A 21,661-nucleotide genomic window follows, 5' to 3' on the forward strand; every position below is an offset into this window, starting at 1 on the left:
ACAGGGACAGGGACAGGAAGAGGGCCACTGGAAGATTACAGCAGACACTTTAGCACAGAGGACAAAGTGCAGAGATGAACTGCAGTTTGGAATGGCAAGTGAGGTTTTCATACCCACTGAAACTGCTGGAGAAAATTGACTTGGAACATTCTGACTGACGTTCGTGGAAAGTGCCTCCCTATCACAAAATATCCCACAGGATTTGTGGTTCCTACAGAGGCAGGAAAGCAAACCTGCACTTTGAAATCAATAATCAATTGGTTTTCTTTCAGTGTCTGTGAGACTAAAAGTCTCCCATCTTCCTGACGGGACTTTCCAGAACCCAGGAAAGTTCAGGAAAAGGAAAAAAAAAAAAAAAAACAGAGGAGAACTACAACACCCACACATGCAACACCTTTTAGCTACCTATTTTTGTTGCCTTTTCCAATGTGTCATCCCATAGAAACAGCACCATCTGCAGGATTTGAGAGAAGGAGAACAGACACCTCAGCTCAGCAGAAAGCTTCCAGGCATCTGGAAAGGTTTTCCTGAGAACCCTTCAGCCAGGGAAATCTGAGCAGCCATGGGCCTGGGTAGGCTAACACGGGGAGGACTGCAACACTTCACGGCACAGCACAGGAGGGTTTCAAGAGAAAGCCTGAACAGCTTGTGTGCGGTTTCAATACAGGCTGGGGGACAACGTGATTGAGAGCAGCCCTGTGGAGAAGGACTTGGGGTGCTGATTGATAAGAAGCTCGACATGAGCCACAATGTGCAATCACAGCCCAGAAGGCCAACTGTGTCCTGAGCTGCATCCAAAGAAGTGTGGCCAGCAGGGTGAGGGAGGGGATTCTGCCCCTCTGTTCCTCTCCTGTGAGATCTCATCTGGAGTCCTGTGTCCGGTTCTGGAATCCCCAACATAAGAAGGATATGGAGCTGTTGGAATGGGTCCAGAGGAGGCCACAAAGATGATCCAGGTGCTGGAGCACCTTCCATATGAGGACAGGCTGAGAGAGTTGGGCTCGTTCAGCCTGGAGAAGAGAAGGCTCCAAGGAGACCTTATAGCAACCTTCCAGTACCTGAAGGGGCTACAAGAAAGCTGAGGAGGGGCTTTTTACAAGGGAATGGAGTGATATGACAAGGGAGAATGTCTTTAAATTGGAAGGGGGAAGATTTAGTTTAGACACTAGGAAGAAATTCTTCAAGATGAGCGTGGTGAGGCCCTGACCCAGGTTGCCCAGGGAAGTTGTGGCAGACCCTTCTCTGGAAGTGTTCAAGGCCAGGCTGGATGGGGCTTTGAGCAGCCTGGTCCAGAGGGAGGTGTCCCTGACCACGGCAGGGGGGTGGAATTGGATGGGATTTAAGGTCCCTTCCAACCCAAACCATTCTAGGACTCTTCTCACTGAGGGGTGGGGGTTTGGTACTGTGACAGCAGCACCTCTGTACAGGCATAAGCAATCAGACACATTGAGGAGCTCAGGGCACGCTTTTTATGTCACCTGCCATATGTCAGTCAGCACTCAGATGGCTTATGGGCAAATATCATGTTAGGAGCTTGTTAAATTAAAATTTAAAACTGTTTTATTTCCTTCACTGCAATGAGTCATTCTTGGCATTAGTTAATCAAAAGGCTCCTCATTACAGTGCAATCACACATCATCAAGCGTACCTTCAGACATATTCCTGCAAATCTACAGCTTTTTGGAGAGATGCACAATAGTACATGGGAGCATTAAGCTCTACCTTATACGGATTCTGAGTAGTCACAGAGGAAACCTGCTGAAGCAGTGCCCTCTCCTGGAGACAGAACCATTCAACCACATCAATACAGCACAGGACAGGCCTGCAGGGCAAAATTAGCAGTCTCAGCAACGCTAATTTCTGTCTGTAAATTTAGCGCCATGGTGTGAAATCCTAGTACTGGCCAAGTGTCTAACAGCTGACATCAGCCAGCCACTGAGCCACTGGTGTTTAGGGGAATTTTAAGCCTTTTACTCACAGGCCACTTCTGATGAATAAAATGTCAGCACAAGAAGGGTCTGGAGCCTTTTACTGATTCACCAACGAAAGAATAATCTCAATGTGTTTATTAGCCTAGCTTAAAATTTACAACACATTATATCAGCAACCATCCAACTGCGTGTGCTTGCAGAAACCTTAGTTTTCAAGCTAGATCTATATTTTCTATGGATATTTTTTTCAAGACCAGCTTGAATTTTACCACATGACTGTCAAGAGTGAAATGCTGATGAATGGAGAAACCAACAATCCCCAGAGAATCACAACTCGGGTTCCTTCTAGAACATTTAAAAAGTTATTACAATGCGACACAGAATCATGAGAAAAGCCTGAGGGGCCATGACCATTGTAACTGTAAGCAGACGTGTTTTTCTTTCCCAGTCTCACAGTAAACAGATACAGAAGCATTCCAAAAGGCTCTCCAATTGCTTTTTGCTTTGGCTGCATGTCATGTTGCTGGAACAGTTGTGGAAAACTCAGGAGGGATGTTTTTCTCTCAGAATCAGTGCCAGCTGTGACTGTGAGCGTGTAACTCAGTATGTGACACTCATCCCTTGGTCAGGGCTCCGGCATGCAGTGACTCAGTGAATTACACAGACTAAGACAGAAGCATGCCCTGCTTCATGATCACTGCTGACCCCCGTGGCCCACATGGTACTGCGACAGGATACTGCGATGAAACATCCATCCTGGAATGAAGAAGAAGGCCACAATGTGGCATGACGCTACAAAGAAAAGGGGTGCGTGAGCTGGCTCTGATGCCAAAGTCCTGAGCTAAGGACAGGCAGTTCTGCCCACCTCTCATCTCCGGGGTTGCCCCAGGCAGATGGTAGCTGTGGGCTCTCCCCAACACTGCCATGTTTCTCGCTCACAAGCACAGATTAAGGTGGCCAGGAACCCAGTTTGAAAAAGCTTAGACTCATAGAATTGTTTGGTTGAAAAAGACCTTTGAGATCGACTCCAACCGCACCTGTCCACTACTAAACCATATCCCTGAGCACCTCATCTACGCATCTTTTAAACACTTCCAGGGATGGTGACTCAAGCACCTCCGTGGACAGCCCATTCCAGTGCCAGAGAACTCTTTTGGTGAAGAAATTATTCCTAATATCTAATCTGAACCTGCTCAAGGGGACTGAGATTGTGAAGGCAGTGAATAAGGTGATGGCAGGTCTGCTGCTCACCCATTACCTCAGCACCAGGCACAGCGAGCAGAGGACCAGCTTTACACACAGACAGGGAAGCCCCTCACAAAGCAGGCTGTGAACTTGCATTGCAGTGGCCAGAGGGGCCTGTGGAGGTGAACAGGCTCCACAGGGCCAAGTGACCGTGCAAACACAGAGGAAACTTGGCTTCACTAAGGGCAAATTGTGCCTAACAAATTTGGTGGCCTTCTATGACGGGGCTACAGCATTGGTAGATAAGGGAAGAGTAACTGATATCATCTACCTGGACTCGTGAAAAGCATTTGACACTGTCCCACGTGACATTCTGGTCAATAAATTGGAGAGATACAGATTTGACGGATGGACTGTGGTAAGAAATTGGCTGGATGGTTGCACTCAAAAAGTTGTGGTAAATAGCTTAATGTCCAAGTAGAGACTGCTAACGAGTGGCGTTCCTCAGAGGTCAGTATTGGGACTGGTGTTATTTAACATCTTTGTTGGCAACACAGACAGTGGGATTGAGTGCACCCTCAACGAGGTTGCTGATGACATCAAGCCAATGTGGTGCAGTTGACACACTGAAGGACAAGGATGCCATCCAGAGGGACCTGGACAGGTTTGAGAGGTGGGCCTGTAAGAACCTTGTGAAGCTCAACAAGGCCAGGTGCAAGGTCCTGCGCCTGGGTCAGGGCAATCCCAAGCACAAATATAGGCTGGGCAGAGAATGGATTGAGAGCAGCTCTGAGGAGAAGGATGGGGGGTGTAGGTGAATGAGAAGCTCAACATGAGCTGGCAATGTGCGCTCACAGCCCAGAAAGCCAACTGCGTCCTGGGCAAAAGAAGCGTGGTGAGAAAGGTGATTCTCAGCAGGGTGACAAAGGTGATTCTGCCCCTCAATTCTGCTCTCGTGAGACCCCATGTGGAGTCCTGTGTCCAGCTCTGGAGTCCTCAGCACAGGAACAACACGGATCTGTTGGAGTGAGTGCAGAGGCCATGGAGATGACCCAAGGGCTGGAGCATCTCTGCTATGACGACAAGCTGAGAGCTGGGGTTGTTCAGCCTGGAGAAGGCTGAACTTGGCTCTGGGGTGATCTTTGAGCAGCTTCCAGTACTTAAAGGGGCTACAGGGAAGCTGGGGAGGGGCTCTTGATCAGAGAGTGCATGGACAGGATGAGGGGGAATGGTTTTAAGATGTAAGAGGGGATTAAACATTAGAGAGAAATGTTTTCCTGTGAGGGTGGTGAGGCCCTGACACAGGTTGCCCGAACAAATGGTGCCTGCCCCATCCCTGGAAATGTTCAAGGCCAGGGTGGATGGGGTTTTGAGCAGCCTGATCCAGTGGAACGTGTCCCTGTCCATGGCAGGGAGTGGAACTGGATGGGTTTTGAGGTCCCTTCCAAACCAGACCATTCCGTGACTCTATCATTTCTCCCTGATCCTATGACACCATTCTATGAACACGGACCATCCAGCAGCCCCACAGCTCGGGCAGAGCCGCTTCCCGCGCCCACTGAGGGCGCAAGACCCGCAGAACCCTCCCCTGCGCTCCGCCAGCGCCCCACGCACTGCCCGCAGCCGGGAGACCCCGGGGCACATGCGCAGTTCGGGCAGAGCTGGGGCTGCGCGTTGAGCCGAGTGCGCAAGCGCAACGCGAGGGCAGTGTCGGGTGCCGTGGGTACAGCTGAGTGCCGCGCGGGCAGAGACGGAGTGCGGGCAGAGACGGATGCGCATGCGCAGCGAGCCAACAGGGGCAGGAGCCGCGGGTGTAGCCGTCAGCGCATGCTCTGTGGGCGAGCAGAGCAGGGAGCAGCGGGTATAGCCGGATGCGCATGCGCAGCGCGCGGGCAGAGACGGGAGCCGCGGGAAGAGCCACAGGCGGGTGGGGGGGAATAGGCGCATGCGCAGTGCACAGACAGCGCGCGGTGCCGGGGGACGTGCGGGGGGGTCCGCGATGGCGAGCGCGGCGTCGGGGAAGGGCGGCGGGAGCTCCTTCTCGGACCGGCACGCCCGGGTGCTCCTGGCGCAGATGAACCGGCTGCGGGCCGGGCAGAGCTTCTGCGACGTGCGGCTGGAGGTGGGCGCGCAGGCGTTCTCTGTGCACCGGCTGGTGCTGGCCGCCAGCAGCCCCTACTTCGCGGCGCTCTTCGCGGGCGGCTTGAAAGAGTCCGGGCGGGACGTGGTGCGCATCGCGGGCCTCGAGCCGGGCACCTTCCACACGCTCCTCGACTTCATCTACACAGGTAGCGGCTCAGGCGGGGAGCGGGGTTTGCCCCACGGCGGCGCCGCGGCGGCGGTTCCCAGTTGCCCGACAGCCGGGGTTGTCCGATGGCCAGGGCTGGGGTCCCCAGTTGCTCGATGGCCGGGGTTGCCCGACAGCTGGGACCAGGGTTGCCAGACTGTGGTTGCCCAAGAGCCAGGACCAAGGCTGCCCGTTGCCTGACAGCTGGGGTTATCTGACAGCCAGAGTTGCCCAAAGGCTGGGGTTGCTGGATGGCCAGGGTTGCCTGTTGCCTGACAGCTGGGGCCGAGGTTGCCAGTTGCTCAATGGCCTGGGTAGATTGATGGCCAGAATTGCCTGATTATCGGGGTTGGTGGATGGACAGGGCTGTCCAACAGCCAAGACCAAGGTTGCCGGTTCCCTGATGGCTGGGGTTACCCGACAGCTGGGGCTGGGGTGTCGGTTGCTGAACAGCAGCAGCCTGGAGCGGGTCCCCACCGCCATGTGCCTGCCCGCAGGGGTGGTGAGCATCGGGGAGCACAACGTCCAGGAGCTGATCATTGCTGCCGACATGCTACAGCTGACCGAGGTGGTGGAGCTCTGCTGCGAGTTCCTGAAGGGACAGGTCGACCCAATGAACTGCATTGGCCTCTTCCAGTTCTCTGAGCAGATCGCCTGTCACGACTTGATGGAGTTCACGGAGAGCTACATCCACACACACTTCCTGGAGGTGCAGAGCGGGGAGGAGTTCCTGGCGCTGACAAAAGAGCAGCTGGTTAAGATCTTGCGAAGTGAGGACCTAAATATTGAGGACGAGTACCAGGTTTTCAGTGCCGCAATGCAGTGGATTTTGAAGGATGTGGGGAAAAGAAAGAAACATGTTGTGGAAGTACTGGACCCTGTTCGATTCCCTCTGCTACCAGCGCAAAGGCTACTAAAATACATAGAAAGTAAGTGAAAGAAGAGAGGAAACGATATCAGATGTTTGGGTTTGAGTAAACCACGTGTCATTCAGACTTACTGGATTTTGATGGACGTTTTAAAATTAATAGTATGATGTTTCTAGATTGGATATAAGAAAAAAATAGTTACTGAAAGAGTGGTGAAGCATAGGGAGAGGCTGGCCAGGGAAATGGTGGAGTCTCCTTCGCTGGAGGTGTTCAGAAAGCATGTAGATGTGGCACTTCGGGACATGGTTTAGTAGGCACCATGGTGATGGGCTGGATGACCTTAAAGGTCTCTTCGAAACTCAGCAATTCTGTGATAAAAAATGTTGACGCTATTCAAACAAATTCCGCTTTTGAACAAATGAGCACGGCTTACTTTAAAAACATGCTTTTGGAAAAGCCTTATAAAAGTAGGCAATCTTGATTTGTCTGCTGTTTTAGAAGGTAGTAATTTCTCTACAGGTGAGTTGCTTCTTGTCCGTACTTTTTCACTATACCTTTTTTTTAATCTGCTTTTTCTTCAAGGTATTCCAGATTTCAGCCTTCGGGTGGCCCTGCAAACTCTTTTGAAAGAATACTGTGAAGTCTGTAAATCTCCCAAAGAGAACAAGGTCAGCAGTTTTCTGCAGGCTTCTAAAGGTCGTCCCCGGAGGAAAGCCAGGAAGTACCTTTATGCAGTAGGTTAGAATGTGGCTGGTTTGAACCTTGTAAAACAAATGATGAAGTAGTATCTCATATTACAGTGTTGAAAGAGATACTGCAGGGAATTTGCATACACTATTCCAGCAGTGAACCCTGGGCAAATCCTCTGCTCATCTGCAGCTTTTCATCCAAGGCAAATGATTTCTAAGAGGCAGATCTAGACTTCGAATGCCATGTAACAATGACATGAAGTGTGAATGCTGTCCCACTTGCAATCCTAAGCAGAAAGCAGCTAACCTGATAACTAAGCAAGATGAAATATTTTTTCTATTTTTATATCTTTTGATTAAAAATTTCAGGTAACAACTTGAAAGTTGAAGTTTTCTCTGTCAAGAATATTCTGATTCATGTGATGGGGTACTTGAAATTGCAAGTTTTCAGCAAAGCTGCTGCTTTGTATGGAAAGGAAATGCTCTTGTTTCACCCTGTGGGACCCAACACTGATGTAAGATAGCAAAGGCTGTTGGCCGGTTTTATGAAACGGTCAGGCACAAGTTAGATGACCCTCGAGGTGACCGGGAGGTTGTGGCAAGGCAGGTGCTGGTCTCCTCTCCCAAGTAACAAGTGATAGGACAAGAGGAAATGGCCTCAAGTTACACCAGGGGAGGTTTAGATTGGATATTAGAAATTCTTCAGTGAAGGAGTGGTGAAGCATTGAGACAGGCTGCCCAGAGAAGAGGTGGAGTCACCATCACTAGAGGTGTTCAAAACATGTGTGAATATGGCACTTCAGGACATGGTTTAATGGACATGTTGGTATTGTGTTGATGGTTGGACTTGATGATCCTAGAGTTCTTTTCCAGCCTTAATGATTCTATGATTCTTCCATGTGTGCTGGAGAAACAGTGCTGCTTTGGAAAGTCCAGTTCCTACTAAAGGTGGTAAATGGCTGTTACTGTAATCTTTGCTTTGGATACAGGAGCCATGGGGATGAGTAAGAAGCTCTTACTCCACTGTGATCTTTCTGCTTACTTTCTAGGTGGGTACACTCGACTACAAGGAGGACGCTGGAGTGACAGTAGAGCCCTCAGCTGTGTGGAGCGATTTGACACCTTTGGCCACTACTGGACCACAGTGTCCTCTCTCCGCCAGGCCCGGAGTGGGCTGGGTGTGGCGGTGGTGGGAGGAATGGTCTACGCCATTGGAGGTAACAGCTGAAACGTGATCTATTTATTACATGGATGGAGATTTTGTTTAATGATTCTTCCTGTAAGTGGTTCTGAGGAACCCAAGAGTAGATAATATGACTTTTAGCTATAATAACAATTTAACTGTAGTTCCTTGGTTCTCTACCATCACTGCTCTGTGAGTACCTGCTCAGGTTCCTCTGTTGCCCATTTTTTACTAAGCTTCTCTCCCACACACGATATAGCAACTCACAGGTAAGCCTTTGGATATATGCAGATGTACTGAGACATGTTGGGTGTTCTGCATCTTTGTGTACCACCACTACTAGCATTTCTTCTCTTGTAGTCTCACAGAGGCCCACAGCATAAAAGGCAGTAGTACAGGATAGGCCACTTGTGATCTGCCTGCCTGGAAGGGCTTGTTGTGTGTTTGCACAAGGATATGACAAGTAGCTCTATCTGCCCATCATTAAAGAATGCATATGTATACTGGTTTTGTCACTGCAGAATACATTCTTTGGTCTTGAAAAACCCCGCCAGTCGTGCTGCTGAGTAGCAAGCGTGTAGAACCATGGTTGTTCACCTCTCTTATGTTTTCAGTAATGTGTCAGGGAACTATTGACGAAAGTGGTTCCTAGTGATGCTTCACTTCTGAGTGTAAATAAAGCTTTTGCTACATGGGCCATTTGGCTACCTAAAAGGAAGAAGTTGTTTGTCCTGGAAGGAAGTGAAGAATGATTATCTGCAGTGCAAAGCATTGTGTTTCCCCTGTCTCAGTTCTTACTTTTATTATGCAGGTGAGAAGGACTCAATGATTTTTGACTGTACAGAATGTTATGATCCTCTTACTAAGCAGTGGGCCACTGTAGCTTCCATGAACCATCCCCGCTGTGGACTGGGAGTATGCACGTGCTATGGTGCTATCTATGCTTTGGGTAAGTTTGCGGGGTTTAATTTTAAAGGTGTTAATTCACAGAACTTATAAATTGATTTGATCTTAAATATTACATTTTGGTGTTGCAAATTTGAGAGCTTCAGTTTCAAAAAACAGCTGCTTACATGAGCATTAGTGTTGCAAATCTTTGTGGATTATTGTTCAATTATAACTTATTTCCATTGTAGATTGCACACTGGTTTCAGAATCAGTCTGTCCTGGAATAGTGCACCATATGTCTAAAACTGCAGCTGACACACTGCTTTATGCCATTTATGCCATTAAATTCTTCCCTGTGTTTGCTGTTATTTGCAGGAGGTTGGGTTGGAGCAGAGATTGGCAATACAATTGAAAGATTTGATCCTGAAGAGAATAGTTGGGATGTGGTAGGAAACATGTCTGTGCCCCGTTACTGCTTTGGGTGTTGTGAAATGCAAGGTGAGTACTGTTAAGTTTGTATCCCTAAACAGTTCCAAAAGCCATTGGATTTTGAAGCTTTATGTTTCAGTCATGAATTTTTACCTTTGTCTTGTACTGTGTTGTCAGTTGCACATGCTTGTGCCTCACTTATTTTTTTTCTTCCAGTATCATATTTTTAATTCTGTAGAACTCAATATATTTTTAATTCTGCAGAAATCAAAGACTATAAAGTTCTCTCTGTCTTTTGCCTTTTATCTCGTGAAAACATTTTTTACATGGCTGCCAGTGGTCATCCAGCTAGTCTTTGAACAGTTGATTGTCCATCCTGATAGTGCTTTTATTTACCTTCCATATTTGGGGTTGTGTGTGTTTCTTTGTGACAATCCGAAGAGTTGCCACAGGTTATTTTAAGGCAAACATGTCTAAAGACTTCATCTATAAATGTGCTTATTAAGTATTTGATCCAGGCCTGGTCAGTGGTTGCAGCCTTCTGAATTCTCTCCATGGCACTTGATTAATTATGGCTTTCATCAAAGCTTCTAGTGCATGAGCCTCGAGTTACTCATTTGAAAGCTTTATGTATGCTACCACTGGACAAATGAAGTTTTTTTAGCTGGCGTTCTTAAGCCATCTTAATGTCAGGCTGAAACTTGTGTTGTGACAAACATTTTCTCTCTTTCAAACGTTTGCATTATGAAACCTAGGAGAAACTCTGTTTCTGCAGGTCTGATTTATGTTGTTGGTGGTATCAGCACTGAAGGAGTAGAACTATGTTCTGTCGAAGCCTACGACCCGATATCTAAACGTTGGTCTGAGCTCCCTCCAATGGGCAGCCGGAGAGCGTATCTTGGGGTGGCTGCTCTCAATGACTGCATCTATGCTGTGGGAGGCTGCAGTGAATCTCGGGATGCGCTTGCTAGTGTAGAAAGATACTCCTTTGAAGAGGTATGGTAAAGTCCCTTCTTTTCATCAACATAGATTTCATGTAAGATGCTATAAAGGTTCCTTTCTTTAGAAAGAACAAAGTTGGAAATTCCACTTCTTTTTCACTACTGGCTGGTAATTCCGAGTAAAACAAAGCTTCAGTGACTTCACGTTCTGTCTGTCCTAACCAGCCCGCAGGACCTTGCTATCTGACTGTTTACAAAGACTGCAAGTGTGCTTTTGGGACACTGAAAGCTAATGAATACTGATGATGCACAGATATGCTCTGGTTTAGTAAATACTCGTGAGGGTTAAGATGCGGTGATAAATTCCCCCTCTGCAATGGAACAGTCAATAATCTGACTAGAGCCCTGGAAAAAGTAAGAGTTGCCCTTAACTGCAAAAGTTGAGGATTGTTCTTCTGCATCAAAATGTGGTGTTTCAGCATGATTAGAAAAATCTCTTTGAACACTTAAACTTTAGAATGAGATAAAAAATTATTCCTGACTATTGCTTATGTTTATAGGATGCTCTTTAGGACAGTAGCTAGTAATAAAAGCATAGCACAATCCAGTGTGCCATTCTGCTTTGCATTTGGAATTCAATCTGATTTTCCTTATTTCCCACCTCAAACTCTGTGCCATTCTCTGTTTTGGAGACAGATAACACTTTGTGGCAACTGAAGAAAGGGAGAGTTGTTGCATACAGACAGTATGTGATCTGTTCTTTAGTGACTCGCGTGATCTGGGTACTTTTGAAAATGTTGTCATTTCAATCTTGATAATCCTCTTGGTACTGTACACATACCATGTTTGAGCCTGTGAAGTGTATAGGTAGTGTTCTTTGTATATATTTCAGTCTTTAAGCTTTAGAAATTACTTTTATCAGAACTGAGGCTTACCCTAAAACTGCTTGTTGACTCTTTTACCTTCTCATTAGGAAAAGTGGGTTGAAGTTGCATCAATGAAGATTCCAAGAGCTGGTGTCTGTGTCGTGGCTGTGAATGGATTTCTTTATGCCTCAGGAGGCCGAGCTCCCAGTCATGATTTTGCTGCTCCAGTAACCACTGACTCTGTTGAAGTTTACAACCCTCATACAGACAGTTGGACTGAAATTTCCAACATGATCACCAGCCGCTGCGAAGGAGGTGTAGCTGTACTGTAAAACACAAAGAAGAAATTAATTCAAGGAATGAGTGATTCTGTCTTCTCGGATTTTGTTTCGTCAGTCAGAAACCTCTTGTACCACAAGCACTTCAGTAGAGACATTGGAGAATTAGATCAGAGGGCTTTTCCTGAGCAAAGGGAAATATTAAAACTCTTGCCCTTCAAAGTAAATTGGCTTATCCAATGTCCGGCTCAGGAAGAGTAGGAATGCCTCTTGTTGACTGGATTAAGTTACCTGAAACAAATGGCAAATTTGCCCTGTAAAAAGCTGAGGAAGCCATTCCAGCACATTAGAGACATTATTCAAGTTGTTAACTCTCTAATGTGCACCAAAGCCAGTGTCTTTGGCTGGCATTACAAACTGAAAGGAGGCTGTTATGGACAGCTCAGAGTTAGCTGTAGATAAGAGCTGATGGGATACCTGGTTAGTGTTAGCTGTCCTTTTCTGGTGGAAAACAAGGAAAAGAAGATAACAAATGGGGAAGACATGGTACCTCTACTTGGGAGCTTGTTGCATTTGAGCCTCTTTGCTGCTGCTGGACGTGATGGGCATTAAATATGAACTGAATATTTACTTTCCAGCCACCCCACTGATGTGGATGATAAGTGGCTGAGAATTTCCTGTTCTGGAAGGTTATTTTCACAGTTCTGATGATGTCATTCCACTTCAGCACAGGCTTTTCCTCTCAGTGGTATCAATGATGACAGTAGAGCTCCTATTTTTTGTATGCTCTGATGAATTTTAAATGGAAATGCTATTCATTAGACTGGCTGTTCTTATTTAGGACTGCTTTTAGTATAAAATCATAGGGAAAGCCTTTTGCCTTTTTTTTTTTTCGTTGGTTAAATGTGTTTTTACCCTGTGTGACACATGCTGAGACTTGGCATTGGAATACTTGCTGTTCTGCAAGGTACACACGTTCATCTCTGCCACATCTTGTGTCCCACCTCTTCCAAATTTGAGTGGACAGAATGTTTTGTGATAGAATGAGCTGCATTCAGCACTAAAGTGATGCTATTATTCTCCTAAGGAGTTTGTATTTAGCTTGGATTTGCTCAGTAGAACCATACTACTCGGAGTTTGGAGTTCTTTCTAGATCCCTTTAATGGACATACTTGAAGTCACTTTTTGCACAATGCGATTGCATTTTCTGCACAGCTCGGATGGAGTGTGAAATAAGGCTGCCTGGACTTTGATAGACAGTGCTATTCTAGAACCCAGAACCACAACCTTAACGTCACAGAACAGGAAGCCTGCATTGTGTAGACAAAAGAACATTCGCACTGTGCAGGGCAGTATCCTTTGTGTAAAATAAAAGCCTCCAAGGTGAGTCCTGCAGGTACTTTTAAGAATCTAGGTCCTGCATTCTTACGTAGGGCTGGGAGATTGCCAGGCTAAAACGTTCTAGATGATGGAGCATTTGTATCTCTAATCATTCTATTATCATGCGTGTGCTTTTACTTCAAAAGGATTTCTTATATATGTGAATCAATATCTATTCTGTATTTTTTTTCCTCAAGTTTAAGCTTGTTTTAAACAGTTTTTCATAATAAAATGAGAACTGACTGTGGAATGCTCTTGAATAGGTCTCTTTCCCATCATAGTGAGTTCTATTGCTGCCTTTCTTTTTCCTTTTTTTACTGGAAATCCTGTTTCCCAGTAGAAAAACAGGAAAGATTGGTTATAAATGTTAACTATTTGAAAGGTGCAAGTAGCACACTTCTGGAGTAAAACATTCACATATTTCTCTTCTCAGTGTGAAATCACTCAGACTTGCTGGAATTCTGATTGACTTGCCAACTCTGTGCAGCCCTCTCAGGGATCAAATTATAGGTAATATTTCATAGGCTTTTTTCTTTACATGTCAGGATCCCTCATGAACCATTTGAGAAACGTTACCTTAGCTGTATTTTATTAGTTTTGCAACGAGGAGTTCATTTCCGATCCTTACTCTCAAAGCTCCCGTTGAGTGGAGTTTGAGGGAGTATGCTGTTTATCTCCAGTTTTTGTGGATTCAACAATGTTTGAATGAAACTTTGAAGTGGGCTGGTTATGGCCTCTGATACTCAGCTCCTCTTTCCGCAAATCAAGCCAAAGGCGGTGGTTCTCCAGACCCAACTTCAAAAACACTGTGTCCAAGTAAGACTAAGAGAACTGTTTCATTCATAAACTCTTGTTTTAATTCTTTTCTATTCAAGGAGCACTAAAATGCAGTGCTGTTTCAGAGCTGTTTTGCTGTTAAGGTGTAAAGGTTAACAAGTTACAGAAGTTCGAGGTTAATGTACATGGTTGCTGTTTCAGCAGTATCAGCTAAGAACACAGCTCTGTCCCAGACAGGCAGGTTTCTTAAACGTCTCTTCTTTGCAGAATGAGACAATAACGAATTTTAAGTAACAGTGCATGCTTTATTCTGTATAGAACAACAATGAAGAACAGCGCTTTAAGAGAACTATGAGGATTATCTAAATTGGTCCTATGAATGTGTGTGGATGTGTTCACTCCTCAGCTTTCTTCTTGCATCTTTTATTTTACTTAAACACTTGAGATAAAAAGTCTAAATATGCCTACATACAAGTAGCTGAGGCTTGAAAGAAATGCTGTGTGACTTATGGTGTATCTTCTTTCCCTAAATGATGTGTTGTGAGGACTTAAGTACAAAGAGCATCTGCTCCTGCCGTGTTTTCAGTAACTGGCCCTGAGGGTGTGCAGACTACAAGTCCATTTGTACCTACCCTGAGTGCTCAAATAAAAGGAGTTTTGAGAAGGGAGGAGAGACAAACTACTTTCAATCCCATTATCTGACCTTCTCATGCCAGCGATCTAGTCTTTGTGTCCTATCATACACGTGTCCGTATGTCACATCATCATTCAATAGTACTTTTATTCAGGAGTATGACACATCTTTATGGCTGTTGCGTGCTGCTTCCTTGGCTCAGCAGCACTCAGTCCAAACAAAACCTGGGAACAGATGGCCCAGGTATCTTTTTTTTATTTAAGTAAGCCTGAGTAGGCGGCTAACCTTCCGTCTCTTGTGGTGCCTTGTCAAGGAGACAAAGCTTCCCCTTCTATCTTTCCCCACTCCATCACAGCAGCTGGATGATGTATTTTAGGGGAGTGCTGACCTTGATTTGTCGCTGCTATCAAATCTGGCCAATTCTTACCCAACTAGCATTTGTCACACAGCATTCTCAGCATCTGCTCCATTGAAATAAGACGTTTTATCTTTTTATACATTTCCACAACATAAGAATTGGACGTGTATGTACTTTTACATAATTCTCTGCTGCTTCTTTAAACACTAATCTAGGAGAACTGCTCTCCCGTTGTTACTGTTCATCTCCTCACCACAGAACATTACTACGCGTTATATTTAAATCAGATTCTTTAATAATTCAGCACAGAGCAATTCATACCCATGCCATTTGAATCTCCACTTTAAACTCCTATAACAGTAACATCTCATTCATGAGCGACGCTTTCTTTTATGGATGAGGACAGACTCATGCCTGCTTTGGAAGTAATCACTATTTACAATCCTTCCCTATTAAACTTGCTAAGTTGTTTACTCTGAGAACAACCATCTTGACCACTGCCATCTTATGACTTCTAAGCACGAGCATGTCTTTATTTCCCTGGAATTCAATACAAATACCTTATTGGCAGATAAACACCTTTTCCCCTCCATTTATTATTTTGAGTTCTGCCATTTATTTCTGCTGTCATTCAGCTGCAACTCTGAAACAGCCTTCAGCGCTAGAGTAGCTAATAGTGATAACACCATCACCACTGTTCCCACTACCCTGAGTACTTTAAACCACCTAGGATAATCAGGAAGAAGGGAAATGTCATAATGTAGTGCTATCCCTAAAGCCATTACCAGCATTACTGCACCAGAAGTGATATCTTTAAAAAGTAAAGCTTGCCAGGCAAATATAGGAGGAACTGTACTGTTAGCCAGGTTCAGCCAGTCTGGCTTGGCCGGGCTGTTTTCCGGGAGAGCAAACCCCCACCTCATTCCTCCTAGGAAAGAGACTGTTACAGCACCATAGGTGACCTGACCAAACGCCAGCTCTGGATAGTATGTCCCTTGGATGGCCATTGCCAGTGGCACAGAAACAAACGGTATTAGCCCTGCGAGGCTTAAGTAAAGGGCTGGCTTTGGAGCATTCTTTAGCGATTCCATGCTTCGTTCCAATACACCTGGTTTTCTGATCTCTGGGATTTTCTTCTTGAAGAAGGGGAGAGAGGTGTGAAAAGCCTGGAGCTTGGCTGCATATACTGACGCCGGGTTGAGGCTTGGAGGTCTTGAGAGAAGAGACACATATCTCTGGAGCCAGAGGCTGGGAGAAGGGTAAGTTGTCTTACTCTTTCCATGCAGTAGTAGTCTGGTACCGGTGAACTTCTGGAGCTGCAAGTATAAAAATTGTCCTGAACACCCTACAGCACAGGCTTATGGACCTACAGTTACCTGAAGTGAAATATTGTACCGAGTGGTTTTCCAGGTCAGGTCACATCACAGCTGCCCTTCCCGTGTTCAGGTGGTTTTAACTTAACTAATTAAGCTAACTGATGAAGCTTTCACAACCCAGCTGGTGAAGAGCAAGTAAGCTCTTCACAGTGAACAAGCAAACCTTACTCTCTACAAAAAGGTTTGTGTTTCCACCTGTCCTCCCACCCACCAACACATTTTTTAGGCATTTTTAAGTTACTGTATATCAGTCCTGATCAGAGGAGAATACAAAATGATTCCAGGAGGAGGAAAAGGCCACCCTGGAAACTAGCTGCTATCCCCCTCACCACTCTACCAAAAAGAGAGAGAAAAAAAAGACCTTTAGTCACTAAAATTCAGTTTTATAAAATAAATACCTTAGCTTTGGCTAAAAGCTGCTGTAGAAACTAGGAATTCTCTCAGACATGCTAAGTAGTAAACGTGGCTACTCTAACTTGTAAGTCACCTTTTTTTCCCATTCTCCAGTTGTACCTTTTGCTGTTTTGAAGAAAAACAGACAGCAGAGGCTTCAAAAACTTACTTTGAAAGGTGTGTTGAAGCAGCATCGCTGTACGAGAGAAAACATCTTTATGCTTTATCAAGGCCCTAAAAGAGAAAAATTCAGAAGATCAGAAGCTGACAAGCAGGGGGTGTTGTCTTGTGTCCAAAGTTAAATCATAGCCCAGGCTTGTACCAGACATGAGACTCTTGGAGGTGCGTCGTTAAAGACAAGTGTTTTACCTGCTCATGCCTGATTTATCCATGCAGTGTGTTTTGTTCCAGGTAGCTCTAAGAACTGGAGTTCTAAATTTGTAGAAACTGTTACAGCAACGATTTCTAGTTACAGAACAGAGTATTAGGAAACAACGGATGGCTTCCCATTCATGGATCACCGCCTTCTCACGACATAAACGGCTGCAGGCACCTGGTAAACAACCAATTCCTCACCTATGGAAAACCCGCTCCATAACCAGAAACGAGTAGAAGCTTCCTCACCCCCTGACACATCACTGTCCTTGAAGCTGCTGAAGAGGGCTACTGCTTTGCTGAACCACGGGGTCGAGGGGAGCCACATCAAAGCCCACAGGGGCTGCAAAGATGAGTGGGGGAGACTAAGCCCACTTTTAGCATTTAATGAGCCCCACCTATGTCTCTGCCACTCGTCTACCTGTCAGGATGACTAAACGGGCCCCTGGTCACCCCCTCACGCATATCAGCACAGGTACACAGAGTTACACCATAGCTACAGAACAAAGAATCAGAGGTGATCCTGAAAACCGGCATACTAATAAGATTTATTAATAGAAACCAATATATGTTGTACTTGGATGACTTATGGATGTGGAAACCATGAGAAATGGCTTGATGTATGACCCTGGAGTTTTTCAGATCCCTACACATTGGTGGAGGTTGCACCAGCAGGGGGGCCAAAGCAACCCACCGCATCCCTTACCAGCAGCGTCACTGACCAAAGGTAAAGAGCTGGGCCGACTGATACCCTAGATGTTATCAGCCCAGAAGGGACCATAAAAAAATGAGAGGAGCGAATCATAATCGGAGCTCCCTCTCAGCTGGTCTGAGACCCCCACCAACGTCAACAAAACATCATGGATCCAATCCCTCCAAGCACCGGCGCATCTGCAAAAACTTCACCTGCACAACCTCATGGAAACATCTAAAAAGATTTTATCACTGAACTCCAGACAGATCATATAGTCTTATGCTTATACACAGGATTCGAGGTGTGATCTCACCAGGGGCAGAATCACCTCCGTGGACCTGATGGCCACGGTGTTCCTGATACAAGCCAAGACACCAACGGCCTTCTTGGCCACCTGGGCAACTGCTGGCTCAAGTTCAGGAAGTCGTGGCTGCCCCATCCCTGGAGGTGTTCAAGGCCAGGTTGGACGGGGCTTTGAGCAACCTGATCCCGTGGGAGCTGTCTCCGCTCGTCGCAGGAGGGTTGGAACTGGATGGGTTTTGAGGTCCCTTCCAACCCAAACCATTCTATGATTCTATGAAACGAACCGTTTAAGCTCAGTTCTGGGTCCTGCTCCGTCTCTGTGTGCGCCCCCCACGCTGCAGGCAGGGACCTGGGGAGGGGACGCACAACTCACCGGCAACGGCGGGTCGCGCTGCTCCGGCCGAGGCGAGGGCGGGGCGGGGGCTGCAGCGGCCTCTCCCCAGGCCGGCAGCAGCCGCATGGGCTTCCCCCCCGCGGGAAGCGCCGCCCGCAGCCGCTCCGAGCGGCAACACGGACGCCTCGGCTCGTTCCGCTCCGCCCGCAGCCCGCGGTGAGGAGCCCGCAGAGCCCGGCGGGGCCTGTGCTGGCGTGTTCGGGGCCAGAATCATAGAATCATAGGATCATAGGATCATAGGATAGTTTGAGTTGGAGGGGACCTTAAAGATCATCCAGTTCCAACCCCCCTGCCATGGGCAGGGACATCCCACTAAAATCTGCATTTATGGCCTCAAACTGCACCGAGGAGGCTTTAAAATCATAGAATCACCAGGTTGGAAAAGAACTCTGGGATCATCGAGTCCAACCATTTCTATCTCCCAAGTGACAGGGGACAGGACAAGGGGGAATGGCCTGAAGCTCCACCAAGGGAGGTTCAGGTTGGATATCAGAAAAAAATTCTTCACAGAAAGAGTCATTGGGCACTGGAACAGCTGCCCAGGGAGGGGTGGAGTCACCTTCCCTGGAGGTGTTTAAGGAACGGGTGGATGAAGTGCTTGGGGACATGGTTTAGGGAGTGTTAGGAATGGTTGGACTCGATGATCCAGTGGGTCCTTTCCAACCTGGTGATTCTGTGATTCTGTGATCTGCCACTAAGACTTGTTCTCCAGCCCCTTCCTCAGCTTCGTTGCTCTTCTCTGGACACACTCCAGAGCCTCAACATCCTCCTTGGAGTGAGGGGCCCAGAACTGAACACAGGATTCGAGGTGCGGTCTCACCAGCGGCAGAATCACCTCCCTGGACCTGCTGGTCATGCCATTTCCGATACAGGCCAAGATGCCATTGGCCTTGTTGGCCCCCTGGGCCTTTGCTGGGTCGTGTTCAGTGGGCTGTCAATCAACACCCCCAGGTCCTTCTCCTCCAGGCAGCTTTCCAGCCACTCTCCCCCTGGCCTGTAGCCTTTCTATAACAAAAACTGGAATCTTTGGATTTAAGCTAAAGTAGAGTTAAAGTTTTCATCCATCTAACTGTATTTTTTTTTAAAGTAGGACAATATTCCTCTGATAATATTGTTTTTTTTTAATGGCACAGGGTTTTTTAATAGCATGTCTTTTTCTAAATAGTTGTGAGAAACAATTATTCACTGGTAAAATATTGAAAAAGACAAAGTCTTCAAAGCAAAGACAATAATGTTTTTATTTTACAACTCAGCGCTGAATCGGATGTCCTTCTAAATAAGGCATCTTACAAAAGCAGTAGGTGTATATCAGAGAATCATAGAATGGTTTGGGTTGGAAGGGAACTTAGAGCCCATCCAGTTCCACCCCCTGCCATGGGCAGGGACACCTCCCACTGGATCAGGCTGCTCAAAGCCCCATCCAGCCTGGCCTTGAACACTGTCTTAGTACAAGACAGATTTATATTATAAGATAATTAAACATACAAAACAGCTGCAGCAAAACTTATCAATTAATTCTCACACAAGTAACTATTTTTTTTGTAAGTTAGACAGAATATCCCTCTGATAACAGTTTTTTTCTTAACAGCACTTTTTTTTCATAGCATGTCTTTTTCCCAAATCGTGTTTACCAGACACTGTTAATTCTTTTGGCGATTATAACGTCTTGTGTTCAGTCTGATCTGTGCTGAGCAGATGCATCTTCTGCAATCACCTCTGTTTGCAGCTTTTCCCTATTAATACCAGAAGCAGTTACTATTATAAAAGGTGGAATATTTTGATTTAAGCTAAAGTTAAGTTTCATCTAAGTAATGGCTTTTTTTCTTTTTTATTTGAAAGCAAGGCAGAATGTCCCTCTGATAGCATGGTAGGGGTTTTTTTTCAGTGTTTTTCCAGGCACTGTTCATTCTTTGAAGATGATTAATGCCTTGTGTTGAGTTTGATCTGTGCTGAGTAGATGTGTCTTCTGAAATCAACTCTGTTTGCAGCCTTTCCCTGTCTCAGATTCCAGGTCAGGCAGAGCTGGAGCCAACTCCCAATTAGCAAGAGATTTGAGTGTTGTGAAGTTCCTAATAACATTAAAATGAGCCCTTCGAAAGTAATAGAATATGCGTAAGACTTCTGGGAAAATTTATACATATGCACGTAAGTGGGAAATATAATCTGTAACCAGACTGCTCCTGGTGTTGCCCAGGCCTGATTAAAGGGCGCTCACTTTCTAAACCTCCAAAACTAGTCTTAAGATCTTGAGTTTATTTGCTGCGTTTTTGTTATCAGTTCAGATCAGTTATCAGGAAAAATTTCTTCAGGGCAAGGGTTCTCAGACACCGGCTGCCCAGAGAGGTGATGGAGTGCCCACCCCTGGTGTTTAGAAGACGGGCAGAGGAGGTGCTCAGGGACATGGTTTAGTGCTGGACAGGGATGCGTGGACTCAATGATCTCAAAGGTCGCTGTGATTTCCGCAGCGGCCCAGCCTCGCTTTCGCGCAGAGTAGCGCCGCACTGTTAATGGACTACAAATCCCAGCCTGCCCCGCGGCAAGGCGCCCGGCCAGTCGGCGTTGCGTGCACGGCGCGTGGCCTTCTGGGACACATAGTCCCGGAGGAGTAGGCGAGGAGGGCGTTGCGTGCTGAGGCTCTGATTGGTGGGGTGGGTGCGGCGGGTGGGCGTGTTCCATGTTGGTCCCGCCCCCTTCGCCCGCGCGGCCCCGCCCCCTCCGGCCCCCGGCCGGGCAGGGCCGGGCAGCCATTTTGGGCAGAGCTTTGTTATGGTTCTGGGGCCGCAGGAGGCAGCGAGAGGGGCCTGGCTGGTGAGTGCGGCTCTCACACCCCTCTTCCTCCTCCCGCCGCGTCTCCCCATCGCCCGCCGCTACGGGACCAGGCCCGACAGCACCTCTTCCCCCTCCGGCCCCTTGGCTTCGCGGCCCCGGCGCGGCTGCGGCCTCCTCTCAGGCCGGGGCGGTGAGGGGGGTTCCGGCCCCGCGCTCGGCGGGGCCCACAGGGTCCCCGCGGGGCCGCCGTTCCTGCTCGCCGCTCCGTCGCGGACAGCGCGGGGCTGTCACCCCGCGGGGCGGCCCCGGGGAGGCCGGGCCGGGCGCGGCGCCATCGCGGGCCGGGGACGAAGGCGGCCGGGCCGCTGCCCCGTGGGCGCCGCTCCGCGCGGTGACACGTGTGCGGTTCGGCCCGGCCCGGGCCCGGCCTTTCGCGGCCCAGCGGGGAAGCCTGGCCCCGGCCACACGGTGTCTGCTCGCACGGAACCAGCGAGACCCCACCTCGAGTCCGATGTCCGGTTCTGGAATCCTCAGCATAAGAAGGATATGGAACTGTTGGAACGGGTCCAGACGAGGCCACGAAGATGATCGGAGGGCTGGAGTACCTCTGCTGTGAGGCCAGGCTGAGACAGTTGGTGTTGCTCAGTCTGGAGAAGAGAAGG

The 21,661-nt window shown here is 47.3% G+C and overlaps 3 protein-coding genes across 4 annotated transcripts in view; 2 read left to right on the forward strand and 1 right to left on the reverse strand.

Moving 5' to 3' along the window:
- The first annotated feature begins 5,075 nt into the window (after window positions 1-5,075).
- Window positions 5,076-13,489, forward strand: IPP (intracisternal A particle-promoted polypeptide). The gene is made up of 8 exons (XM_054073575.1): window positions 5,076-5,404; window positions 5,901-6,332; window positions 6,855-7,010; window positions 8,011-8,178; window positions 8,956-9,093; window positions 9,408-9,530; window positions 10,237-10,457; window positions 11,376-13,489. Exons 1-8 carry the CDS (start codon window positions 5,116-5,118, stop codon window positions 11,598-11,600), a joined length of 1,752 nt encoding a protein of 583 aa, XP_053929550.1. The 5' UTR covers window positions 5,076-5,115; the 3' UTR covers window positions 11,601-13,489.
- Window positions 13,490-13,749: 260 nt separating this feature from the next.
- Window positions 13,750-18,368, reverse strand: TMEM69 (transmembrane protein 69). 2 transcript variants are annotated; one of them, XM_054073050.1, is made up of 3 exons: window positions 18,121-18,273; window positions 16,634-16,698; window positions 13,750-16,011 (listed from the first exon to the last, which is right to left on the reverse strand). In XM_054073050.1, the coding sequence occupies exons 2-3, from the start codon at window positions 16,676-16,678 to the stop codon at window positions 15,292-15,294; spliced, it is 765 nt and encodes a 254-aa protein (XP_053929025.1). In that variant the 5' UTR covers window positions 16,679-16,698; window positions 18,121-18,273; the 3' UTR covers window positions 13,750-15,291. The 2 variants fall into 2 exon arrangements, with proteins under 2 accessions (XP_053929025.1, XP_053929024.1); XM_054073049.1 differs by having other exon boundaries at window positions 13,756-16,011; window positions 18,210-18,368.
- A 2,528-nt stretch (window positions 18,369-20,896) lies between these two features.
- The window catches only part of GPBP1L1 (GC-rich promoter binding protein 1 like 1), a 34,039-nt gene continuing 33,274 nt past the window's right edge, over window positions 20,897-21,661 (forward strand). Inside the window, exon 1 of the mRNA XM_054072877.1 lies at window positions 20,897-21,038. The gene's annotated coding sequence lies outside the window, so the exon portion shown is untranslated. The remainder of the gene's footprint in view (window positions 21,039-21,661) is intronic.

This window comes from Cuculus canorus, chromosome 8 (assembly GCF_017976375.1).
Source record: "Cuculus canorus isolate bCucCan1 chromosome 8, bCucCan1.pri, whole genome shotgun sequence".
Taxonomy (NCBI): Eukaryota; Metazoa; Chordata; class Aves; order Cuculiformes; family Cuculidae; genus Cuculus; species Cuculus canorus.